This window comes from Centroberyx gerrardi, chromosome 21 (genome assembly GCF_048128805.1).
Source record: "Centroberyx gerrardi isolate f3 chromosome 21, fCenGer3.hap1.cur.20231027, whole genome shotgun sequence".
Taxonomy (NCBI): Eukaryota; Metazoa; Chordata; class Actinopteri; order Beryciformes; family Berycidae; genus Centroberyx; species Centroberyx gerrardi.
The window spans coordinates 16,040,491-16,066,617 of NC_136017.1; the positions used below are offsets into that span (position 1 = coordinate 16,040,491).

The window sequence follows — 26,127 nt, forward strand, 5'->3', positions numbered from 1 at the left end:
TATCATTTTAGCCATAATCGTGCAGCCCTAGTAGAAGCTACAGTAGTGTTTGCATGTTCGCATTAATATCAGTGTCTTTGCTGGCTAGTTAGCTAGCTAACAGTTTGTTCAGGTTAACTGAGCTGACTCTTCTCAAGCTACAACTCAGAGTGTTTTGGAGTAGAGACTAGAGCTAAAGACAAGACAGTTTACTGTGTCACAGCAACCTACATTTGGAAACAAATCCACCTCATCACACTATTCACTTTTACTCAATTGACCTACAGCCACACCGCAACAATCTTTTTCAGGTGTCTCTCATTTTCTAGCCTGGTTGTTGTATATTCAGGCATTATATGCACAGACGGACATTTATATATATGAAAATGTCATGAATTACTTTGACCACAGTACACAAAAACATAAAATGTGCACTGCTTTAAAATAGAAACAAACAATAGCACAGAAGATGGGATGACGATGTGAAGGTTATTGCATGTTGTGTGAGTGAGAACATGATTGTAGTTGACTTCCTGTAGCCTGCGGCTTTGTCAACCTGCAGTCTGGGGGAAGAGGCTCAGAGCGGGGGCTGCGGCAGCCTCCAGACTAGATATGAGGGTTCGTTAGTAGAAGGTTTCCAATTCCTGAACTGAATGGGAAAGTGTGGGCTTGGAAAGTTAATGACTAATTTTCTGACAACAACAACTTTGATGTCTAATAATTTATCCCACTAAAAAATAATATCTTGTTGATTTAGGCGATATATGCAGGTTTTAAAGCTTTGTTGGCAAATGCTATTAGCTGCAGGAACCTAGCTTACGGTTTAGCGAATCCATACTCCTACACTTAATTAAGGTCCAATGGAGCTGCAGTAGTAGACTGTAATTATTCTTAGCAAATCCCAAACATGAGTGTGTGTAACTATATGAATGTGAAGCAGGCCAAGGTTTAAAAAGACCTTGGCTTGCACAAGACCTGCCTTAAGACTAAAAAGTCTTAAATTATTAAAATCCACGGCCTTACAAAGCCTTAAGTACAGTAATTAGGTCATAAATTGTATTTTTAATTACGTTTATTTTATTTTAATTCCGTTTCAAAAATTTGAGATATTGGCAGATTCTTTACGTTCTGTGATTTCTAGTCAAAGCAAAGTTGGGGAGTAAGGCAAATGCTTTAATAAGCCAAATGGTATGAATTGTGGAGTTTGACCAAAAGATGTGAATGGGACTAACAGTAGTGTTGGTTTGATTTTCGTATTTTGTATTACATTACTTGGACTTCCAGTTGGTCACAGTAAGTCTGACCCACATGCAGGTCCACTCTTAGATTAATTCACAACAGGGTTAATACAATATGTGTGGAGTAATATCATGGTTCTTTCTTTTGTCTAAATTTTTCTCTGTTCTGCTCTTCAGCTCTGTCTTTTTCATTCTCTCTCACTCTCTCTCATCATCATCATCATCATAAATAACATTAATGTGATCTCTCTCTCTGTTCCAGTCTTGATGAAGAGTCTGGATCATCCCCACATCGTGCGTCTAATCGGGGTCATCGAGGTTGATCCTGTCTGGATCGTCATGGAGCTCTATGAACATGGAGAGGTGTGTGTTTGAATGTGTTGTGTGTGTGTCTGTATGTATGGTTGGCCAAGTTGCCTGTCTGTAAAACAAGGGGACTCGTGAAATGATTTAACTGTAAAGCTGACATTGTCCCCTAGGTCTATGTACATGTATTTATGCCTGGGAATGTATGTCTATCAGTGTATAGATGTTCAAACTAAACCACTTCTTCAAAATCCAAGTTTCGTTTTCAGTGACTGTCTTTACGATTGAAGGAAGTTTAGAATAGTTGTTGATGGACCTGCTTAGTTCTTTATCACCTAGTTAGGTTTAGTTAGTCTGCTTGATGCTACAGCACTCCCCTAAGCATTTGGTTTAATGGCACATAGAGAAACAAACATTTGTTTCTAGCGAGCATTTGGTTTGATTGATTAGGGGACACAAAATGGCACAGAGAAGCAAGCATTTGTTTCGAGTAAGCATCTGGTTTCATTTATTTGGGGACACAAAATGGCGCATAGAGAAACAATCCATTTTCCTTTCTTGGGTTATTAAGAATAAAGGTCCTGGAGATTATGTAGAGATTTCACTTTCAACTGAAATGTTGAGCGTTTTTCTGTAACTGGCAAAATGATCAAAAATTAGTAGTAAAATAGTAGATAATATATAAGATACTGTATAAGATACTGTCAATGCATTGGCAATTTTGAGTCTCAAAATATCTTGCACTGAACTTGATAAGTCTGAATACAAATTTTTGACATGACAGTTGGGGAACTATCTGGTGGAGCAGCAGCACAATCTGAGCAGTGCAACCTTAGTCCTGTACTGTCTGCAGATCTGCAAAGCAATGGCTTACCTGGAGGGACTCAACATGGTGCACAGGTAACAAACACACACACACACACACAAACACGCAGAAATGCAGTGCATGTCAGATGCAGTGCAGGAAATCCTTGTTTCCTTTACTTTGATTTCAGTACCATTGCTTCCTGCATTTGTGACACATTTCTTTGCATATCATTTTGAGATACTACATCGCCTTTAAAAGCCAGTGCACCTCGAAAGAGAAATTCAGCAAAGATGCTCACTTATCCAAGGCAAACCTGACCTGTAGATAGAAAATTGGAGAATTATTAGTGTGTTACCGCATACTTTCTAGATATTTCTCTATACTTTCTTATAGAGGGTTTAATAATTTCTCCATTTTTACTTAATTTTCATGAATTTGATCCTAAAGGAAATTCTAAATGATTCTTGAACATGTTGATACAGCAAATGTGTTGAGAAATAATTGTTGTTACATAGTCACAGTTTCACAGGACTAAAAATACAAATGTACTCATATGCGAAAAATGAAGTAGAGTTATCTATGCTGATCATGACCTTCAATACTTCCTTGTGTAGTGAGGGGTAATAATTTTAATATTTTATCTTAGGTCTCACACAAGGTTGTATATAGGTTAATTCAGAGGAACTGCAAGCACAGGAGTAGTACAGTGTTTTCAGGTGTGCAGTCATCATGAGAAGTGCAAGAAGCACAGACAGCTACACAGACAGCATGAACCAGGCATTAGCCCCCACAGTTCCATCTCAGCCTTCTTCCAAACAATTCAAGTGAATGGGGTCTGGTTGTTTAGAGATCCAAAAATAGCAGAAAATGTCCATCAAATTTCTTTAGAGAACTTGCTGTACTACTGTGCACCACCCCAAACCTTTCACCAGCAAGCAATTGACGGATGGCAACGTGCACTAGCTGGCCAAGTCCAACCCTTTAGGTTTACATGATGTGTAGGTTCAATGACAGACCAAATGAGTGCAAAATTTTAGGCGTGGTAAAAGTTTTGAACTAATATCAGAAAGATATATAGGTTCTGATTTCACAAAAAGATGCAGGTAGCAGCTATGGACGACATAGCTAGTCATTTTGGTGCCATATTTACACAGGTTTTCAACATTAGTGCAGGCCGTTCTATCGACACTATTAACACTAACACTACTAATGTTAGATTAAACGTAGATTTATACCCTACTACATGAGGCAAATCTAGGCCTTTTTTGAATAACAGTGCAATCGTTTGGATACAAAACACTCGAACTATGCTGCAGGAGCTTTAGAGAAATTAGATGGACATTTTATGCCCTTTTTAGATTCCAAAATAACCAGACCAATCAAAGTGATTTGATTGTTTAGAATAAGGATGAGATAGAACTGCAGCAGCTAACCGCTGTTTGTTTGGTGGTCAGACAAACCACTGGAGATTCCACTGACATGGTGGTGAGCAGATAGCAACAAAATCTTCATCTTGAGGTGACCTATTTAATTCTCTGAGTCCCTGCCTCTATTCTATCTGTGCTGTAGAGATATAGCGGTGAGGAACGTTTTGGTGGCTTCACCAGACTGCGTCAAGCTGGGTGACTTCGGTCTCTCTCGCTACGTTGAGGAAGAAGACTATTACAAAGGTACACACACACAGAGACACATCCACAGACACACATACAGACATGTTGACCGCAGACACTGTCTGTGCTCAACAGATCAGAATGTACTGAATGAACTTTCTCTGTAAGTTAAAGAGGAAGTTCCCAATATTTTGGCTTACAAAATCTCAAAACAGACAATCCTTGTCCACTGGGTGGAGTTATGTCACCCAAAATTATTTCCCTTTGCCTCCATCATTTCTCCATCAAATGACAATAGCATTTGTATCAGCAGCTGCTACCTGGTCAATCCTGCTTTCTTTCACTGTCTTTGTGTGTGTGTGTGTGTGTGTGTGTTGGAATGGCTTGTGCTCATTTTTGAAACAGACCATCCGTTTAATGTTTGTGAGACCAAACAAAGCAGCTCGTCTTGCCCTTCGATGCACACTAAGGTCTAATGTAAACAACATGCATGTCAATCTCTCCTGGTTGAAAGTTGAGGAGAGGCTGACAGCATCACTCCTTGTTTTTGTTAGAAACATTAATGTATTGAAAATTCCTAATTGTTTGTATAGTCAACTCACATTCAGCTCTAACATACATACCTACCCCACCAGACATGCCACTAGAGGTCTCTACACAGTTCCTAAATCTAGAACACAATCAAAGCAACGCACAGTATTGTATCGAGCCATGGTTGCATGGAACTCACTTCCAGCTCAAATTGCTAAAGCACACAATAAAGCAAGCTTTAAAAAATAAGTGAAGCAACACCAAATAGCCATACGCCGTAACCACATTTTGTACATTTTTTTTTTTTTTTTTGATAGGAATATCATATCAATATGTATATAAATATGTTGTAAGATTTCACTTTGTATGTATATTCAGCGCTAGGGATGGGAATCGAGAACCGGTTCCAGTTGAGAACCGGTTCCAAATTGTCTGATCCATCGGAATCGTATGCCTCCGAGGTTATCAATTCCTTTTATCGATGCCGGCATGTTTTTCTGACAGTTGCGCATGCGCATTGCAAAAACTCATGTGTCATGACGTCAAACTCTGCGTCTACGCTGCTGGAAACTTGCAACAAGGAGTCATGGCCGAGAGGAAGAAACGGTCCAAAGCGTGGCTTCATTTCACGAAGAAAGATGACAACAGTGCTACTTGTAACGTCTGTAGAATTATCATTTCTGTGTTCACACATCGCGTTTTTTGATGTGGAAAAAGCGCTGCCTGGAGCGCTTTTTGTGAGGAGAAATAAAAAGCGGATCACGGCAACGTCACCTGACGTTAGCTGAGCAGCTGCTAGCTCACTAACCAGCTGGTTCACTTCTAGCAGACAGAACAGTGTTGTGCAACAAGCAAAGGCTTACCAGATATTTCCAATACATGTCCAGTATAATCCATACTGCCTTTAAGATCGCTGTTGCGGTAACGGACATTAACTTATTACAACGTCCCATTTCTCCACCGGCACTTTCACTTTCTCCATATTTGTTGTTGCTATGGGAAACAGCCAGCGTCTCGGTCATCGCAATTGGTCGGCTGGGAAAAAGCGGTTCACGTCACCCGGCGCTTTTCTGAAAAGTTGAACATTTCTCAACTTTTCTCAAAGCTCCGCTCTGACGAAAAAAACGCCGCTGCAGCGCTTTTCGGGAGCGGCCGCCTTTTGTGCGCCTTGCGGCCGCTTCCCATTGCTTTTAATGAGGAAAGGGCGCTGGCGGTTAGGGAAAAAACGCTGTGTGAACGCAGCCTTAAGGGTGGAAACACCAGCAATATGTTGAAACATTTCAGGGTAACCATCTAACCATCTTATTTGTTTTCCAAGTTATATCATTTTAAGAAAAGGAGCATTGTAATTTATTTTAACATGTTCAAATGTTATTAGGCAGACATTCTACACTGTTCAGACTCAAGAAATAATAAAACAGCTGCATTGACGCTGAAAACCTGTGTAGGCTTACTTTTTTTTCCACACAGAAAATTGATCGGGAATCGATAAGGGAATCGATAAAGAACCGGACCGATAAGCAGAATCGATAATGGCATTGGTATCAATAAAATCTTATCAATTCCCATCCCTATTCAGCGCTTAGGAATTTAGTGCATATCAATATATATATAAGTGTATATGAAGAAGAATATGTATAGAAGGGCTGGGCGATTTTGGGGGAATGTCTGGTTGCAATTGTTTTGATTGTTTTGACTGGTGTTGCAATTGCGATGTGATTTGCGATGTTGGAGGGAATGATGATTTTTTTGCATCGTTATTCTCGTTTTCATTGGGAAACGTGTTGAGGTGATTGTGGTGTGTTTTTTGCGGTGATCTGTGCCGGGCGGGGATGTTTTCTTGGGTCTGTGGAGTGTGGTGTGTCGGCCGGGACGTCTCTGCAGTGCGACAATGTTTGGTTTGAGGTGGTGTTTTGACACGCATTTCGCCTTTGACGGGTGTTGCGCCTCCTGCGATTTGGGGGTTGCAGTGGGCCATGTTGCAATTTCGATGGGGTTTCGACTGATTGTCCAGCCCTAATGTATAGTAATATGTTTGGGAGAAAGGATATTGTTAGTTATATTTTCTGATTTTAATATCATTTGGATGTTTTGTCTGTAAGTGTCTTATCTGTTGTCATGCTTTTGTTTTGTGTGGACCCCAGGAAGAGTAGCTGATGTTCTGCATTAGCTAATGGGGATCCTAATAAAATCCTAAGCCTTCCTAGATAAAATGACCATGACCTAGGTTATATTGGTAAGATGATGCTCCTGATATTTGACAGCTTTGGACACATTCACAAACTGGCTGTTCGGGCCTCACTGACTGCAAGTCCATCTAAAATCAGCCAAACACCTATTGTGTTCAGTCTCTGCAGTAACGGTTGCCTGGATTGTGTGGCGGAGATGATGATGCTTTCTGTATCCTTAAAGCTACACTAAGCGAGAGGGTGACAGAAACCACAACACATTTGTAAACACAGCAAGCTACTAGGCGACGGAAGCCCTTAGGACGAACTGTGCGTAAAGGCTAAAATAATGCATCTACAGAGAAATATCGCCGGATACCCGTCTCGCTTTGCCAGATTTTTCTCCCGCTGAAGGTTACGTGTCCCACAATGACCAGTGAAGAGGCAGGTAGCAAGTTTACTAGCTGAAAACGTTTACTCGTGTCGCCATTACTCGGGCCGACTTTAACAAGCTTTAGGAAAGGGGTGAAAACACAGCTGGTCCGCGTGTGTGGCTGTTCGTTTATATGATAACGTCTCACGGCAATCTCCACGTACCACACGTTAGTTTCAGGATTGACTGTTTATTGCAGGTTTAAACGTTCTTCAGTTTTGTTAAACCTCTCATGTGAATAATAATGGAATTTACTGGATTCAAAGCATTTAAAATAGTGTTTGTCAGGTGACAACCTTGTAAACTCCAAAATATATTCAGGAACTAAGAAAAACAGTCTTGTTTTTAGCTTGACCATCATGCATTTTTCAAATTTCCAAAGGGTTTTGAAAGTCTTTCATAAGCACCAAGAGCCATAGAATTGATTCAACCCATAGAGCATCATATAATCCTTCAACTGAAGTTACATGAAAATCAGCAAAGTTGCATGGTCTTCACATAACATGCAATTCCTGTATGATAATTTCTTCATTTTGCATTGCATCAATTCACAATTTAAAAAAAAAAAAAAAAAACACCACCTGACATGGACTGATTGCAATGTAGGACTGAATTTATTTTTTGCAGAGGGAATTTCAGTCCTCAGTTTTCTTGGCTGCAGAGTGTTTTAAACAGCCGGCGGAAGAAGCATCGACTCTTTTTCTTGGTCTTTTTGATCTCTGAAAAGTAAAACAGGACAGTCAGTACCTCAGTTCATCTTAACGGATGTAGCTACAGTGAACGGACCTGATGAAGAGCTCCTACCTGATGTGGTGTCAGAGGATTGTTCCACCTTCTGCTTCTCCTTAGTGCCAACCAGGCTGCTGGTTAAACCTTCCTGGACTGCAGTAATGGCAGGAGCTTCAGTAGGGAGGGTCAGAGGAACCACGGGAGCTCCAGTAGGGAGGGTCAGAGGAACCACGGGAGCTCCAGAGGAGCTTCAGTAGGGAGGGTGAGAGGAACCACGGGAGCTGTGGCTCGAACATCACACAGATTTCCCCCACAGTGACGTCAACGATCCTGGTCAGCAGCACTGGCCCAAAGCGGTTCAGCTCCTCCAGCAGGAGGTCTGGTGTGTACTTCTCTCTGATGTTGTCCTGATAGAAAGGACCTTCTCGTCCCGGATTGAGTGGGAGAAGGCGGCCTGTGGACATCAGAGAGCTTATCCTGAACGACCTTGGTGAGCCCAACAGCCAGGTCACCGAGCCCCAGCAAGGGCATGACGCACGAGAGGCCTCATCTGCCGGATGAATCCAGAAGCCCTGAAGCACTTTGGGCACAACCAGCATCGCCACTTCCTGCGGGCCAAGGAGGCTGGAGCTGGGCCACCGCTGCTGCTTCTCCCATCAGGCTCCTGGTGGCTTTCTCAGCCACAAGGATGATCTCAGGCTCTCTGTCCATGAGTGGCGCTCAAAATGAGTTGAAATACACATTTTCTTTGACCATCTTATTACTATTGGCTGCTGCAGCAAAGCCCCCCCCCCCCCCCCCAATTTCCCCACAGGAATCATTCAAGTTTCATCTTACAAATGTGACTTAGTGGAAACAAGGACTGTTGGCTTCAGGTGAGTTGAGCACCACTCAATATCTCTCATTTTCATACTGATGTTCACCTCCCACATCCGAAACAAGAAATGGGATGCCATTCACAGCGGCCGGTGAACAAAACTCAGTGCACTGCAAAACAATCTACATGCATTAGTGATCATAAGCCAAACAAGTGAATTTATTAAGTGATTTCCTAAACATGACACAAGGTTAAATCACTTGTCTCCAATCAAACAATACATTACAGCAATATCCAATAAGGGCATCCTATCTCAATGTGGTTCTCACCCTTCCCAATGCTACTGCTGCAATTGGAACACTGATCACCTAAAAATTATGGATATATTACAATCATAGAACATGATAGAAATGAAAAGCAAATGTGTAGCTGCAAACATACCTTAAGTGTGTGGCAACGTTGGGTTGCTGTTCCAACCACCAGTTAAAATCAACAATAGGCCGTTTGCTTCACATGCATTACACATAACCAGCATTCACCAAACAATGCAGCTTCCAAGTGCAAGCCAGAGACAGGCTGCTTTATACTCTCATTAGCTCACAGGTGACAGTGATTAGCTAGTGGGCAGGTCCTACCTGTCAATTACCTAGTGGGTATGTCCTACCTGTCACATTCAGATAGAAAGAAAACAGAAAGGTCATCTTAACTGTTGCTCTATTTTCTTCTCATTATTAACAGACTAGCTGAACACGAGCAGAGTTAATGATAGATTGAGTGGTGGACTGTCTGTATGTGTCTTAGTAAGTCTCACCGCTCCCTGAGAGATTTCTTGCCCTGCTCCACCAGCCACTCAGTCATGTCCTCAGCTGTCAGCTCAGATGGGGCCTGGTTTTGTTGCTGAAGCCTCAACCACTGTACCATCTGTTTTTTCTACAAGAGAATGGAAAACATCAGATGTCCTCATGTATAAGCATAAGAGACACTTAACCAGAATTTATCAGGTGTTTTCTTTTGTGTGGGCCTGAAGATAGAAGAAGATGACAGATATTTCCTCCACAGGCTGTTTGTATATCGGTGCATAGAACAATGCCTTTAAAGGAAATGAAACAATGTCACTCAAAAGCCTCTTATGCTACATTTTAATTACAGCTCAAAATCTTTACAATTTAACTGCAATAAGAAAAATGCTCACATACCTTGATGGGTCTATAGATGACCCTTTCTCCTTCTATCCAGTCCATGGATGTTTTGTTACTGGATGACAAATCAAAAGTGCAGAAACAACTACACAATCAAATGTACTACCAAGCTCAAATGAACTGAGGGTGGCCAGGGAAAAAGTTTCTGTGGGAGACGGAATGGTATGGATGGATGGATGGATGGATGGATGGAAAGCTCAGTGTAGAAGCCACACTGGCTATGACGAATAGGAGTATGATGAGAAAATACTTTACATACTTTACATTGTCTCAGAACGCTGCCCATGTATCATGGCCCTTATTTCTCCCTCTAACACATTACACTAGTAGATTTTCTCTTTTATTAAGAAGCAACTTTTACTTTGAGTACACTCGTGATTTTCCTTGTGCTTAAGTAAAACCTCAGCAAGGTAACAGAACATCTTGAGTAGAATATTTTGGTACTTTGTCTACCTCCGCACTCTTGAAGCTGCAGTCAAAGATGCATGATAAGATCTGTCCATCCATACAAAGGCAGATTTCAAAGTAGTGTCAAATATTCAGTTTTCAAGATAACATTCTGAGACTTTGTGTACTTTATCTAGACAACATAGAGATGTCTGTAAGTTATTTTTACAAGGGTTGAATGCTCCATGAGTGAAAAACTGATGTTTAGAGATGCTCTATTTTCCATTGACTGCAATAACTTACAGGAGGACAGAATTCAAGTAATTTTTAAAAATTCAATTTTTGAGATACAAATCTGAAATTTTACACACTTCACCTACCATGACTGCACAATTTTGTGATTTCTTTTCGTGAACATTGGAGATTTATTTTGCGAGAATTTGCAGTAGCTGTTTACAGTACTATTTACAGTAAAACATTTTGATGCACTATGGGCTCAATTTTGATATTTCAAAAATTTGTGTGGATCGTTTGTCAGGGACAGTCTGAAGATGCTGTGTAGCAAGTTTTGTGTTAATAGAGCAAAAAAAATGTTTGATTAGTTTTACAGTTTTTGTTGAGTATCTTTTCTGCTAATGAATGTTTCTTCTCACTTGGGCCTACATTTCGATGGAAGTTTCAAAGCTGTAGCATGTACAGCTGATTTTTATGAATTTTCAAAGTTTAGTTTTAGTCACTTTAGACACTTAATATAGTGCCACCATCAGGACTACTGACCCCAAATGGCAGTTGAGGAAGTTTGGCATGGGACTGAACCTACGTGCAAAGTTTTGTGCATTTTCATGCATGGGAAGGCAGTTTTCCTCAGAGGAAGAAGAAGAAGAAATTGGCAAATACAAGAGTTAATAGAGAGATTTGTCATTCATTTGTATCACACTTTTTTCAACTCAAAATCAAATAAAAGCAGACATCATGTTCATAATTCATCAAATAAATTAAAACAAGGACAAATCAGCAACATAGGCTGAAATAATATAACAATAGGATGAAAGAATCATATAAAAGCAAGTTTATACTGATTCTGTGAACCTATAAGCTCCTCACTTATTGCCTTTTAAAAAGTAATGTGATTTAACTCAGTTGGAGTCTGATCACTTTGAGTTAATTTTGAATCAATTTCCATCCAAAAAACCCGTGGAATATATCTCCAACCCCGATCTATCATTATTTCAAGCTTTGTAAAAGTAGTGGTAACGTCTACAACCTCAATGTCTACAACCTTAGAATGCCTTTTTTGTCCGTTTCTCTTCAAACATGTTTGACCCTCTGTATCTTCCCTGCAGCCTCTCTTAGCCGATTGCCGATCAAATGGATGGCACCTGAATCCATCAACTTCAGACGCTTCACCATGGCTAGTGATGTCTGGATGTTTGGTGAGAAACACACTTGTTTGCATGTGTGTTGTGGGTGGGTGAGACATTGACGGATATAAGATTAGTTAATAATAGGGATGGGACGATATATCGATATTCAATATATCGCAATACAGAAATCTCACAATACGTATCGTGGGGCAGGAAAATGAATCATGATATTAGCTCCATTTTATTTTGCTGTAGTAATCACAAATGAGATGGCTTGACCATCACAATTTAACAAGCTCTCCATTGAATTTATATTTTGCACTTTGTAATGACATTTCTAAATTGTTGTTTACATTCTAGCGAGCCAATGCCATTGCTAAAAAGATTTGTGACTTACTGATGATGTTTATATTTTACATTGTGTGTGTGTGTGTGTGTGTGTGTGTTCCACCAGGTGTGTGTATGTGGGAGGTCCTCTCTCTGGGCCAGCAGCCATTCTTCTGGCTGGAGAACGGCCAGGTGATCAACCAGCTGGAGATGGGGGTTCGACTCCCCAAACCCCAGCTCTCCCCTCCCACCCTCTACTCCCTGCTCACACACTGCTGGGCCTACGAGCCGCAGCGCCGGCCCACCTTCAGCCAGCTGGTCTGCTCGCTATGGTACACACACACTTACATACACTGTACATACACACATATACATATACAAACAGTACACACTTGGATATTCTTCTCATTTGTTATAGAGTATATTGCCAATATCATCATTCATTTCCCTCATGTTTCTATCCTTGTGAGGACATTTGGTACAGGAACACACACACACACACACACACAGTCACACATGTATAGTTACTGTTATTAGCTGACGTCTGTGTTTCTCTCTCTGGTTCTATAGTGACATCCACAAGATGGAGTCCGAGCAGGAGGTGGAGAACAGGCGAGACAGATCGCGTTCCATCGCCCTCCTCTTCGACTCCAACGTCACAGAGCCTCCGCCCAAGGTGCCACACACACACACACACACACACACACACACACACACACACACAAAATAATAATAATGCAGTTAAATGGTTACAATCTGGAGCTCTGGCTTTAGGATTAATAAAATCATCTCTTTGTGGATCAGAAGTAGAAGGAATCGGTCTGAAATGGCAAAAATCTCTGGGAGGAAGAATAGTGACGCCCATGGATGGAATGATCAGTTCCCCGTCAAAAAACGGGAAATGAACCGTTCTGTTGTCGAGTTGTATGTTTAGAAACCTAATCAGTTCACAGCCACTGGTGCCCAAGAGCTGAAGACCTCCAATATGGCCGCCAGAGGGTGTGGTTCTCTCTAACCCTCGCTCTCTCTCTCTGCCATAGCCATCCAGAATACAAGGCAACACCCTTCGTCGAGGCACATCAATACAGGTGCCCTTCACACACACACACACAGTCAGACACACGCGCATAAATACAGTATGCTCTCACACACATGCATTATGTCTCATAGTTGTCAGGGTTCACTGCATCTGTGTGTTTGTCTGTTGTCATGCCAACAAAGCCTCAGGGTAAGTAGACTGATCTCCCTGACTCTAACCCTAATGCTACATTAATCGTGGTTTATGGTAGACAGCAAACCATTGTTTTAAATAGGAGAATGGCGGTAATTCCCGTTAACGTTGGTTTAAAGTGCTTAACATAATGCTGAATTTTCCTAACGCCTTCTACTGTGGCGGTGAAGATAAACTGGATGTAGAAATATCTTGCAAAATGGATGGAGCTCTTCTGAATAAGCAAGAGCCTTCTTCTTCTTCTTTCTTCTTCTTCTGAAAATTTTCTGAAATTTTCTTGTCTGGAAAAACGTTACTGCCCCATGTAGGTTTGACTGAGCTATTCCAATTCCCTGGCTTTCTATCCATTTACAGTGGGGAACATACTGAATCATTTCTTAATCTTAAAGTTGTAAATTCCTTGTTTTTATTTTTATTTAGTCTCCATCTTTTTCTCTTTGGTGCTGTCGCCTGTCAATCAAACGGTGTGTCCAGCACTGCGACGTCTTTTTGATAATCAAGCAACCGCAGACAAATGATAGAACATTGCATTGCGTCAAATGTTTGTGAATGCATATGCATGTATGTAAGTGAACATGAGGATGCATGCATGAGTGAGCATTTGTGCACACATGTTGCTGTATGAACATGCATACTAGGGTTAGACTGATACATCAGATTGCCAACACATCAGGCTGATATTGTCCTTTTATTATAAATCAGGTCTGTTCCAGTCAGTGTGGTTCACCTCTGATATGATGGATATGATGCAGTTTGATTGATTACATATTTATTGTAGAATTGATCAATACTACACTGGTTGTCTTTACTGCATCCACGTTCTGTGTGTTTGTGTGTGACTGTGTGTGTAGGGAGATGGGGACAGCAGGCCGGTGTGGGAGAGAGAGAGAGAGCGAGTGGAGGACACCCTGCAAAGGCAAAGACGAGAGATGCAGATGGATAAACAGTGGCTGGAGCAGGAGGAGAGACAGCTGGTGAGAGGTCACACACATACACACACACACACACACATCCTGAATATGTACAAACAGTATTCATGAGCCCCCTTCTGGCAGCTTGAAGTTTCCTATCTGATGGTGTAAATATTGTCATATACTGTAATTGATTGATCAGAGTCTGACCTCACATGTGATTGAAATTGTGCTTTTCTGTAGGATCCTGTCGTGCAACAGGAGTCAAACATCATGAAGGTACAGCATGTTGTTTACATATCAATCAAAGGTTTAATTTCTGCTAGGATGACAAGTAATATTGAATTAAAGCTGCACTCTGCAAGATTTTTAAGCAAAGAAACACCAAAAGTATAAACCAATGGGATATCAGTTTGGGAGAGAGAATTTTATTTCATGGGAGGGGCGGGATTGTTCAAAAATCTGTGATTGTTTTATTGGTTGGAGTTTTTATGTCGCCTCCTACACGATGATGTCATCACTAAAGATTTCCTGTTTTCCAGGAAGTAAAAGTAATGAGATTTTGATATAAAAATACAAGAATACCTATTTTTTTTGGTCTTTTTTTGGGGGGGGGGCATAAATTGTCAAATAGGGGTAAAAGTCATTTTTCAATTCAATAATAATATTTTCAATAACTGAATTTTGAAACTGAATGCATGCATTGTTTAAACCTATTAAACCGATAAATTCACGATTAGACTATTCACTATTTTTGCTTCTCTCTCTCTGTGCCGTTTGCAGCCTCCTGATCAAAAGCCAGAATATGGTGAGTCATGGGCTGAGCCTCCATAAACATGTTCAAACATTTATTCAGTCATATACTATTCAGATACTATTGGACCCTTTTGTTTGTTTGAAAATCTTCCTCTTTACGAGTGAGGTCTTAGCCAAACGGTTGGTCAATCTCAGGATAGTTCCTTTTTTCTTCTGACAAACCTCTCCTCTCTCTTAGATTACATTATAAAACTTGAATGATCCCTGTGGGGAAATGGAGTCGTCAAGAAAAATAGGATATAAATAAAAATAGAGCAAATGAATTGGTATCAAACATAACACTGCTGACAAATGGAAAACACTGGAATTGGTATTAAGTGGGAATATATGTATTAAAAAGTATAAAACATATATGAATTACAGCATGTATGCAGAATGTGTACTAGTAGAACATACTGAGACAAAGGAAATGAATGGAAAATATGTACAATATTAAAATAAATATTTGCAGTATGTATGTAACAAATGAGAGAATATGAGTATGTGAAGAAAAATGTACAGCATATATACAGGATGTACAAAATGTAAATCGTGGACATATTACAGAAGGCCATATATACGTACAGAAAGGCATGAAGAAACTATTCACCCTATTATATATATTTATACAATTTACAGATGTAAATAGCATATTATATAGAATGTGCAGATTTGCAGATGTACATTAGTTGCATTACTAACTCTTGCTCTCTCTAGCGGAGCCTCCAGAGAAGCCTCCCAAGCCCGCCACAGTCACACAGGTAAAAACAAAAAAATAAAAACCCTCCTGAAAATTCATAATAGCAAGCTCAATGCAGAAATATCATAATTATGAGTTACGACTGGGAAAGTTGAGATTTTGTATGTTGAGCTCATAGGACATTATGATGACCACATAGTTCCTTATGATAGACATTAAAGGTAAAGTGCTACCATTGTGTTGCTGCAGCCTCTGCCCACAGCGGAGCTGGACAGATCTGGGGACCAGGTTTACATCGGTGTCATGGCTATAGTCAAGGAAGTGGTCCGGCTGAAGAATGATGTCAACACACTGCACCCCTCTGAGTATCCCGCCGCTGTCAAAGTAGGGCACCACTGTGTGTGTGTGTGTGTGTGTGTGTCGGTGAATTGGATGGACTGATTTTTTGATCGTTATTCTACAAAAGCGTTTTACTCAAATTAAACAAGATCATTCCTATCCTTCCTCCCTCTGTCCTCCCTTCTGTTTGTCCTTCCCTCCATCCTTCACCTGCCCTCCTCTCCCTTCGTCCTCCCCCCTCAGGCGGTGGGTGTTACTCTTCGCAGTCTGATCCAAAGCGTGGACGAGATCCTGCCCTCCCTGCACGGCTCCGTCAGGACAGAGGTAGGCCTCCTCCGACTCTCTTTTTTCCTGTCATCTCATTCTGATATTCGTCTGGTTATATTGGAACAGAGTCCTGCATGGGTCTTGGAAACCTGTTCCTGCCCCGCCCCCGTACCATGCAATACTGTATCTGTATTGAGATGAAGTGGTTTACAGTAGACCTAAGTGGTCTTATGTCTTTATGTCTATCTGGCCCCTGGCAATCTGCTTATTCAGCACCATGGAGAGCGGCACAAAGGCGGCTCCACATAGAGTTGAAACGTTCGGTTCCGGAAGTGTTTTTGACCAGCCACCAGACTCATTGGGATTTTAACTTTAGCCATAGATGCCACATTATACATCAGAGAACCCCTTCAGTCTCCGACATCAGAAAACGATAGTAAGCTAGATAGCTGTGTAGTGCAGGCGCACCAACGAGCTAACCAGCAGTTCTCTGATACCTGTTGTGATAAGTCGTTAATTAAACTTACCTAATGAGTCGGATCCACCGCTGCTTCGCCGACTGAGACGATGGAAAGCGGTAGAAAGAAGTGCAGTTGTGCACTCCTGACTGATAGTTGCAGCCAGGTACAAAACACTGGACCATGTTCTTCTTGTCTTAACGTTGTAACCCTTTACAGTCCATCGTTGTAGCGTTAGGTCTATCTTGACATGACAAGACGACAGAGCGAGCTCTGTGATTGGGGGACTTCGATGGCGCAATTCTCTCTGGGATGAGTAGTTTCTTTACCCTCTAACACCCAGATGTACACAGTCTTGTACCTTAACCTTTTTTTCCACCTATGCTAGTTTTCCCGACGCAGCTGCTACTCGTTTGAGCTGGCTCACTCCGTAGCGGTTCACGTCATTCAACTGTTGCAACACTCTGAATGGCAAGTCACGTGACCATGTGTATGCGAAAAATGAATGGGTTTTTTGCTTCCGGAACCGAGAAATAGCCACGCCCACGTGTTCACGTCTCAACTCTATTTAGTATATAACCGCCTTCCACACAATATTTAACTTCTTTCAGTGTCTGCAAAACACAGGAATTACATCCGGAGGGTGCCGTGGTCTTTATTTACTTTACTGTTCTGTCTTCTCTATATATTGATTGTTAGTCTTTTTTATCATTAAGAGTATAGACCTACACACACAAAGACACACAAAGAATTTACCCACTAGCTGCATGTTTTGTGGGCCACCCTACCCAATGCAGGACTCTGTATTGGAAGAACAGTTTATCTCTGCTTCTACTGGTCTTATAATCTGTTGTAATGCATCACAACGCACTTCAAGTAAAGTGTTACCAAACTGTGTGACAGAATGTTCTCTCTGCCCCGTTTCAGATTGAGGGGACGGAGAGGCTGCTGAACAAGGACTTAGGGGAGCTGATCAATAAGATGCGTCTGGCCCAGCAGAACTCGGTGACGTCGCTGCGGGACGAGTGCCAGCGGCAGATGCTGGCGGCCGCCCACACGCTGGCGCTCGACTCCAAAAATCTGCTGGACGCCGTGGACCAGGCCCGCGTCCGGGCCAACCTGGCGAGGCCCAGGCCAGAGTCGCCGAGTGCAAATGACTCACTGTGAAATGAGAAGTTCATCTTTTTGTACCAGTGGACACTGGTACAAAACTCACTCACTCAATCACTCACTGAATATGCTGTCACAAACTAACGCATATGGATGTGTTGAAGAAATGAAGAAATGCCTCAAAAACGTTGCTATTAACACATTTTTCATTGAAAACATACAGTATATGTATGTGCTTAACTCGACCCAACTGTGTATCAAATTCTCCAAATGACTCAAATAATCAGAGCCAGACTCCATTCACCTGGAAATGACTCATTCTTTATCTGTCAGTACTGAACAGTAGAGTCTTGATGATCCAGGCCGCCTGGGAATGGAGGCTTATTGAAAGTGTTCAAAAAGCTCAACTGACCTTCAAAAACGAATGGACAATTTTTTCACATTGCTCTATATTCCTATTCATTATACCTGTTCAGTATACAGACCAGTTCAGAGAGGTCGATCTCATCTATCCGGTGCTTTGCAGTTTCTATGTGAAAGACAGAGGAAATAAACACTTGAAAAAAAAAAGATGCATGATGTTGTTGGGACTCAGTGGTTTTGGATTTGTTCATTTATGCTTACATTTGCTTTTCTCGACTATATACTCAACCGAATTGTAACTTTTCCTATTCTATTACAACATACAAGAATTAGTGGTGAGTCCCTCTGCGACAGCTGATGTAAATTAATACGACTAAGTGACTCAAGGGGTCACCAAAGTTTCACATTCTACTGGCAGCAGCAAGGAACACAGGCGCTGGGCTACACTGAAGGAATGTGTTTACTGAACATACATGTGGAAAATTAGGTCAGTGAAAGACTCAGTAAGACTCAGTAAGACTCAGTGTCAGTAAATTTTCGGTATACCGTCCAACCCTATTCTGTAGTGAACCAGAATCAGATTTGAGCAGGCACTCTGCAGTGGGAACAGCTGAGACTGCAAAATTTACAAGCCTGTGATATATTTTAAGTGGAACCAGAAGCGGTGCTCTCTCCTTATTACATACAAAAGAGAGAGTAAAATGCGGAATTTGAAGTTTGCAAGCAACTAATTGAAGCCCTAAGGATTTATTATAGCATCTTTGAGGTGTCTCTTGGTGCCAAATGGTCTTTTACTCAATGTGAGAAGCCCAGAAAAGTGTAAGTACACATACTGTAGCAGCCATCAGGTACGTTTTGAATACAATCAAAGCAATTGACGTAACATTACACCCCAAAATGTTACTGTGTGTCATTTCAAGCTTCATAGATAGTAAATCCAGTGAGATGTCAGCCCATAAATCCAAGAATCTATCTAAGTATGTACTTCGTCATGCTCAGGTGAAGTCAAAATCATCACAAGTACTTACTAAGTACACACACACACACACACTTTAAATGCACCTTTCTGGTCAATTATTTGCTTAGGAGTTAAGAGTGCTATCTAAAGATTCCCAAACATGTTGGTCTGGTTAAGCCTGTAATTGAATTTCTGCTGTGAAGCCTGGGGGCAAAATAAAGAAATGTTGCTCTCTCTCAAACGAGAACAAACACATCCAGCTCATGCAGCTTTCCCTTAACCGAAGGGGCGTGAATCCAGGGTTCATCTCGGGCCTCGGAAACCGAAAAAGTTCCATGTGGCCTTTGGAAATGATCGGGCGTTCAGAGAAGCGTTCTGCTCTTCAAAAAGCGAAACTGCTGTTATATCTGGTTGTGATCAGGGTGAAGCACTGTAGTCACAAAAGAAAGAAATCTCTGCAAAGAAAGACCCTCTGCGAACCGCACAAAATGTCATAATCCTCGCAATAAAAAAAGCTCAGAGCAACGCCAACTCATTAAAGCAAATGTCATGGGTTTTAAAAGAGTTTTGAGAAAATGTGCATTCCGTTCCGTGAGAGCACTGTGAGCAAAACGTAAAGGGTTAAGATTTAGAGAGTTCAGACTCAGTTTTTCCACTGCGGTAACGCGAGCCGCCGAGTGCGAAACCATAGTCAAGCCAGCTGCCGTCTGAATTTCGTTGCGCCTAAAGTAGTGTAATTACAAAATGTGTTCGTGTAAGTTTTGGTTTGGAGGGGATTTTGAAGTAGGATATCTCCACGTTGGTACAGTAAAATGTAACCAAATTTGTACCAGTGATAGAATAAGACATTAGGAAGTGGATGCCATGACAGTGGTGAACTAACCTATTGAGGAATTTGTTTGGTGAAAGGTCAAAGTTCATATAAATGTATGCGTTTGTGTAATTTTTGGTGTTGGAGGGCATTTCCAAGTAGGATTTCTCCAAGTTGGTGCAGTAAAATTTTACCAAATTTGTACCAGTGATAGAATATGACATTAGGAAGCGGATGCCATGACAACAGTGAACTAACCTATTGAGGAATTTGTTTGGTGAAAGGTCAAAGTTAAGAGAAATGTGTCTGTGTGTGTAATTTTTGGTGTTGGAGGGCATTTCCAAGTAGGATTTCTCCAAGTTGGTGCAGTAAAATTTTACCAAATTTGTACCAGTGATAGAATATGACATCAGGAAGCGGATGCCATGACAGTGGTGAACTAACCTATTGTGGAATTTGTTTGGTGAAAGGTCAAAGTTAAGAGAAATGTATCTGTGTGTGATTTTAAGAAAGATTTTAAGAAAAATATTTCAAAATTTCCTGCAATGATAGAAGAGGAGATTATGAGTTAGCAACTACAACAACTATTAACTAAACTACTAAAAAATTTGCGGATGTCACACTTGTCACTTGTCACAGTTGACAGAAGAAAGATCACCAAGTGCAAACCTACGTTAAGCATACTTGGTCGTGTCACATTACTTATAAATGTTATCATTTACAGATATAATAATTCTCATTGCATTGTGAAATCGTACCATTTAGAAAACTGTGCTATACAAGTAGTTTCCACAGCTTGAACACCCTGTTATCCATCATCCAACCACAATATATTAATGTGCTCTTATCCAATCAAATGATTGAGAAAGATGATGCTAAGCCAATCATCTGAATGGACTGGCTTTGTTTTCTCATAAGATTTGATCACAGTTTAATAAGACACCATAAAGTGTGGTGCATTGGAAGTGTCTGCGAAACACTGCAAAAATGTTTCAGCAAAGCCCAAAATAGATGAAACAAACACACCAGACTGCCTACAGAGCTAAGAGGTTATTTTATTTTGCAATTTCCACAAACAGGTACAGTGGGATGACTCGACTTTAATACTGTTAGAGAGGACATCGGAAACAGCAATCTTTAGGATTTATCTGATAACCCATTGACAAAATAAAACTTACAACAGGTCAAACATGAGGAAAAAGTACAATACAAACCGATGTCAGCATTATGTTCATAAAAGAACACAGAAAGAACATGAAAGAAAACGCGTATATGTATCTTTCAGGACCTTCGCCTCGCTCAGAGGCCGTCCTTACCGTAATTACACTACTTTAGGCGCAACAAAATTCAGATGGCGGCTGGCTTGCCCATGGTTTGGCACTCGGCGGCTCACGTTACCGCAGTCAGTTTCCCCTTTGGCTGTATAGTTGGTCATGTAAGGACAAGTTGTTCTGTTCCCATTCACTCAGCAGCATTAATGCCAAGACAGCGATTAAAGTGTTGGTCGCTGAAAACTCCACCATCTTAGCCACAGTAAGTTCCCTGTTTTCGACGCGTTTCCTATTGCAGTTGATTCTAGATGCAGGATTTTGTAATTACTGAGTCGCAAGGTTTCCGCAGGACACTTTTTAGTAGATGGCAGGTTTATTGTGTGGTGGGGAGCAATGCAGCTGTATAGAGATATGACTCCAGCATCTGCATCCACTATAGCAGTAAAAACTATGGGGCTGACTGTAATACAGGAAAAAACAACATGCACACTGAAAAAGATCTTCTTTGTTGTGGTGCTGGGGGTAAAGTGGCCCCTTAGTTGACTTGGTAACACTTTACATTAAGTGTTCATTAACTAATGTTAACTAATGCATTTACTAACATCAATTAAACATGAATAACAACATTAACAAAGATGAGTTAATGTTATATGCAAATTAACAACTGTATTAATTAATGTTAAGTAATAGATGAAAAGTTTCAATTTAGATAATACATTGGCATTAACAAACATGTATAACATTACTTAATGCAGTTTATTGTGCATTTAATATGAACTCATCTTTGTTAATGTCACTATTCATGCTTAATTCATGTTAGTAAACACATTAATTAACACTATTGACTATTATGTGTAACTACATTAATTAATGCAGTTGTTCATGTGCATTTAACATTAACTAATCTTTGTTAATGTTATTCATGTTTAATTCATGTTAGTAAATGATGATGATGATGATAATACTTTATCATGCATTAGTTATGCATTAGTTAACATTAGTTAACGAACACTTAATGTAATGTGATGAAAAAAAATAATGTAACAGTCTACTACTTTTCATTTACAAAAATATAAATAGGTTAAGTTTTAAATTTAAACCAAAGCTAGTTCCATATGTCTGGCGCTCTGAAATCTGGAATCCAGTATACCTCTCTTTAAAGGAGCGCTTCCTTTAAGTCACGACAAGTCTAGACAGACCTACATTTAGGTCACCTGACAGGATGAACCAGTAACTGGAGATCCTGCTGAGCAGTATATTATTTTATTGGCAATGTTAAAAAGCCAATTACCTTTCCGCATATCCCTTTGAGGTAAACACACCCACACTAGTGCTGGGCGAACAAGAACGAACAAATCATTTTGAACAAGTCATTCTCGAACGCAAAACATACCGAGTCTGCAATTCAAACCTGCTCTTTGAGGAAGCAGTGCATTGTTGAACGAGCTGTTCATTCAGGTTTTCGTTCAGTACGTACCTAACCCGTATACTGAATACTCGAACTCGACTCAACGTGGCAGCGGTACTGAATGCTTGAGATGCTGCTCGTCTCGGACATACTGTAAATGCTGAGCCTGCAGTGTTTAGCGAGGCACGCGGCTGTAGTTTTCAGCTTGGTTGGTAGTTACTTGTTTTGCGTATTCGTGTAATTAATCTTTTATTTTTTCTCAAGCAATATTACAAATAATCTGAAATAAAAGTGTACTTTTGTACTTTGCTAATTCTTTTCTTAACAAATAAACACACATGCACCACACATTACTATTGCAGTGTTTCTCCCAACATATAAAATAGACAAGTAGAACCAGTAAAATTAAAAACTTTAAAAAATAAAACACTTTGCATGCCTTCGTAGGTCACAGCTTAAAAATGGAATAATAAAATAATAAAAGAAATAAAATTGAAATGTATACGGAAGCCATGCATGTATTACGTTGACTCCCTCACAATACTAGCAAATTAGCATGCACTTATGCAGGCCGATGAAGACTGATGAAGACAATCTAAGGAAAAAACTTGAAAACCCCAAAAACTGGAGATTGAGAAATTTGAGGTACTGGTTCAAAATGAACAAATCACCAAAAAGACTCAAACTGCCCAGCACTAACCCACACTTGCCAACTATGTCGGTTGTGCCAAAGATGCTCTATACACACAAGATGATGCATTACAAGCTGCGCCAATGGTATGAAATGGTATACACATCCTGTCTCCTAAGTGGGCGTGGTCGCCTCTCCCCCCCCTTCCCCCCACCTCGTTTGGAAGTGTTGTGAACGTCGTGTGATGGATGAAAGCAGAGACGGTTTAGAAACGAGACGGCGCAACTGCGAGTCATTTCCTGTATCTGAACTGAACTCCAAAAACAGTTAAATAAGAATAACAATAATAGTATTATTAAGCAAAGAAACACAAGTTTTAATTCAGTTTTAACTTTTAATTCATGGTTTCACGTATAAGTCCCTTTAAATTTCTGTTTATCCAGTTGGAAAGCGACATCGGCAGCACTGCAGTGAAACCAGACCGACGGGATATATGATGATGTTGCCAGATCTCGCAAGAGTGTGTTGCTGAGACAGAGACAGGTCTCGAACAAATTTAATTTTCTCCTGATTTGTCTGTCTGAAAAACGCCATTTTAGTGTCAGAATGTTCGGAAGATATGTTATGGGGCCATTATTGTAGCAAAACTATTTGCAAATGTGTGTGGAGAGTTGTGTAACTGTATCTCAATCCGTGTGTGCGTAATCAGATTTGTAAATGTGTAAAAGAATCTCTAAATGCGTACTGAGATTTGTGAATGTGTACAGGAATCAGCAAATGTGTGTGCGTAATCAGATTTGTAAATGTGTAACAAAATCTCCAAATCTGTATTCACATTTGCAAGTGTATTGAGATTTGTAAATGTGTAGACAAATCTGTAAATGTGTACATAAATCTGTAAATGTGTAGACAAATCTGTAAATGCGTACATAAATCTGTAAATGTGTAGACAAATCTGTAAATGCGTACATAAATCTGTAAATGTGTAGACAAATCTGTAAATGCGTACATAAATCTGTAAATGCGTACATAGATATTAATGGCTGAAAAGTCTAAGTATTTTGCTCAAGAGCTGGAAATACAGACAAGTCATCAGTTACAACTCAGGCAGGCCTCTCAATTGGCTGTCTTTTTACACGTGACTTTTGCTACACTTCTGCCGTGGCAGAGATCTGCAAATGCGTGTGGAGATTTGTCTGTACCGCTCTGCCCGCACTGTGCCTCAGTAGCTGTACAGCCTACATACCACCAGTCGGCGGTAGGGCACATGGGGACACAAGGGGCGGGGCAGTGGCGAAACCCACGTGACACACATACAGGAAATGACTCGCAGTTGCGCCGTCTCGTTTCTAAACCGTGACTGCGGTCAAATAGTAAAAAAAAATACGTCCTAACTCCTATTCCTAACCACTTTTCCTTGACCTCGTTGGAAAACGTTATGAGGTCAAGGAAAGATGTGAAGGAGAATTCATAAGGACTTAGGAAAAGACAACCGCGGTGCTAAGAGAATCCGACTGCACTTACACTAGGCTACGTAATTATGCCGTGCCGGTCTGCCGTGGTGAAACTACAATGTTCCGGAGATGGACTACTAAAAGCGCATCTTAGATACTTCGCCCCGTGCGTTCTTACCGTGTTGTTTCATGCAGGCTATATAAACGTGGACAACCCAGTGAAAAATATTACTTCATCACCAAGGTTGGAATTGAAATAAAAAAGGAATATAGGCTACCAGTCACAAAAGTGAAACGGGTTAGGGGTTGTCACATTGAGAATGGTTGCTCACGCTCACCCTCCTGTCCACTCATATTTATCGACATGAATCCCAATTAGTATGATTGTATGAAAATTATTGTTAAATTCATGCAAGATAGGCATAACCTGTTAGGCCTACAAATCTACTACTGTACATATCATCATTCTTAAGTTTCAAACATGTTGAATTAAAAACATCACCTGGCTAAAGACGTCTCATATCCCTTTTTCTAGAAAGACAGACTTCTGTGTTATGGTTAATATGCTGATTATGATCTGATTATAAGCCTATGCATATAATAGCTTAAGAACCACCACACAACTCAGTAAACACCTTGAAATGTTGACTTGATTGTGCTTTGAAGTTGTTATGGCTGATACAGGCCTTTATTAAGGCAAGGGTTTCAGCATCTGTGACTGAAGTAAAATTAATTAGTGATATTCCTAAAGGCTGGCAATACAACAACGCTCAGAATGAAGAAATAACTAATGCAAACTGAGCATAGGTTACGCTACAACGTTAACTTCACTTTGATCATTTTACAACAGCAGCGTAACGTTCATAGTTCGCCTCTATGGGTTTAACATATTGTTGACAGTTCAAAACATATAAGCATATTAGCAAGTTATGGCATAAGATGGAACATGCTTAATAAGCAACGGTAACTTGCTCGATGATCTGCGTCCCTTGTCGGTCATGATCGTTTGTTTTCGTGAACGGCCGAATGGTGCGTCGTTGCTGCCGCAAAGAATTGTGGGACGGCATTATCTCCTTTCCTTTCGTAAAGGATGGTCCAGTGTATCCTATGCTAAAGGAGCTAAGTAAGGAAGCATTGAAGCACCTTTCCTTAGCATGTAGAGAATTCGAACAGCTCTTATCATGGCTGCCACTTAGGTACTTCCGGGTCATTTCACTCAGTTAGGAACCTTCCTAAGCAAAAAAGACTATTCGACCGCAGCCCGTCTCTGGTTGTGCACTGTGCAACACCCCTGCTCTGTAGTGCATGATGGGAAGGAATGAGGAGGTGTCTCTGCAGCCCTGGTGGAAAATTCCACAACTTACTAAATTGGATTACTTTCATGAGATAAAACTGTTCTTCTACCTGGTTTGTTTTAATGTTGTTTTTCTAAAGTCCATGCAATGACGGTGTGAAACAAGTTGGAAAATACATTCTGCTATATTCCTATGTAAAGTGACTCATATATTCCCTGATATTCCCTGA

The 26,127-nt window shown here is 40.6% G+C and overlaps 1 protein-coding gene across 1 annotated transcript in view; it reads left to right on the forward strand.

Moving 5' to 3' along the window:
* LOC139913964 (protein-tyrosine kinase 2-beta-like) overlaps nucleotides 1–18,280 on the forward strand; it is a 32,108-nt gene extending 13,828 nt beyond the window's left edge. The window contains exons 17-30 of the mRNA XM_071902137.2: nucleotides 1,480–1,580; nucleotides 2,308–2,423; nucleotides 3,901–4,001; nucleotides 11,549–11,638; nucleotides 12,024–12,228; nucleotides 12,467–12,572; nucleotides 12,937–12,984; nucleotides 13,979–14,101; nucleotides 14,282–14,317; nucleotides 14,822–14,846; nucleotides 15,551–15,594; nucleotides 15,783–15,917; nucleotides 16,116–16,196; nucleotides 17,525–18,280. Of these exons, the coding sequence (XP_071758238.2) occupies nucleotides 1,480–1,580; nucleotides 2,308–2,423; nucleotides 3,901–4,001; nucleotides 11,549–11,638; nucleotides 12,024–12,228; nucleotides 12,467–12,572; nucleotides 12,937–12,984; nucleotides 13,979–14,101; nucleotides 14,282–14,317; nucleotides 14,822–14,846; nucleotides 15,551–15,594; nucleotides 15,783–15,917; nucleotides 16,116–16,196; nucleotides 17,525–17,764 (1,451 nt within the window). The 3' untranslated portion in view covers nucleotides 17,765–18,280. The remainder of the gene's footprint in view (nucleotides 1–1,479; nucleotides 1,581–2,307; nucleotides 2,424–3,900; nucleotides 4,002–11,548; nucleotides 11,639–12,023; nucleotides 12,229–12,466; nucleotides 12,573–12,936; nucleotides 12,985–13,978; nucleotides 14,102–14,281; nucleotides 14,318–14,821; nucleotides 14,847–15,550; nucleotides 15,595–15,782; nucleotides 15,918–16,115; nucleotides 16,197–17,524) is intronic.
* Nucleotides 18,281–26,127: the final 7,847 nt, after the last annotated feature.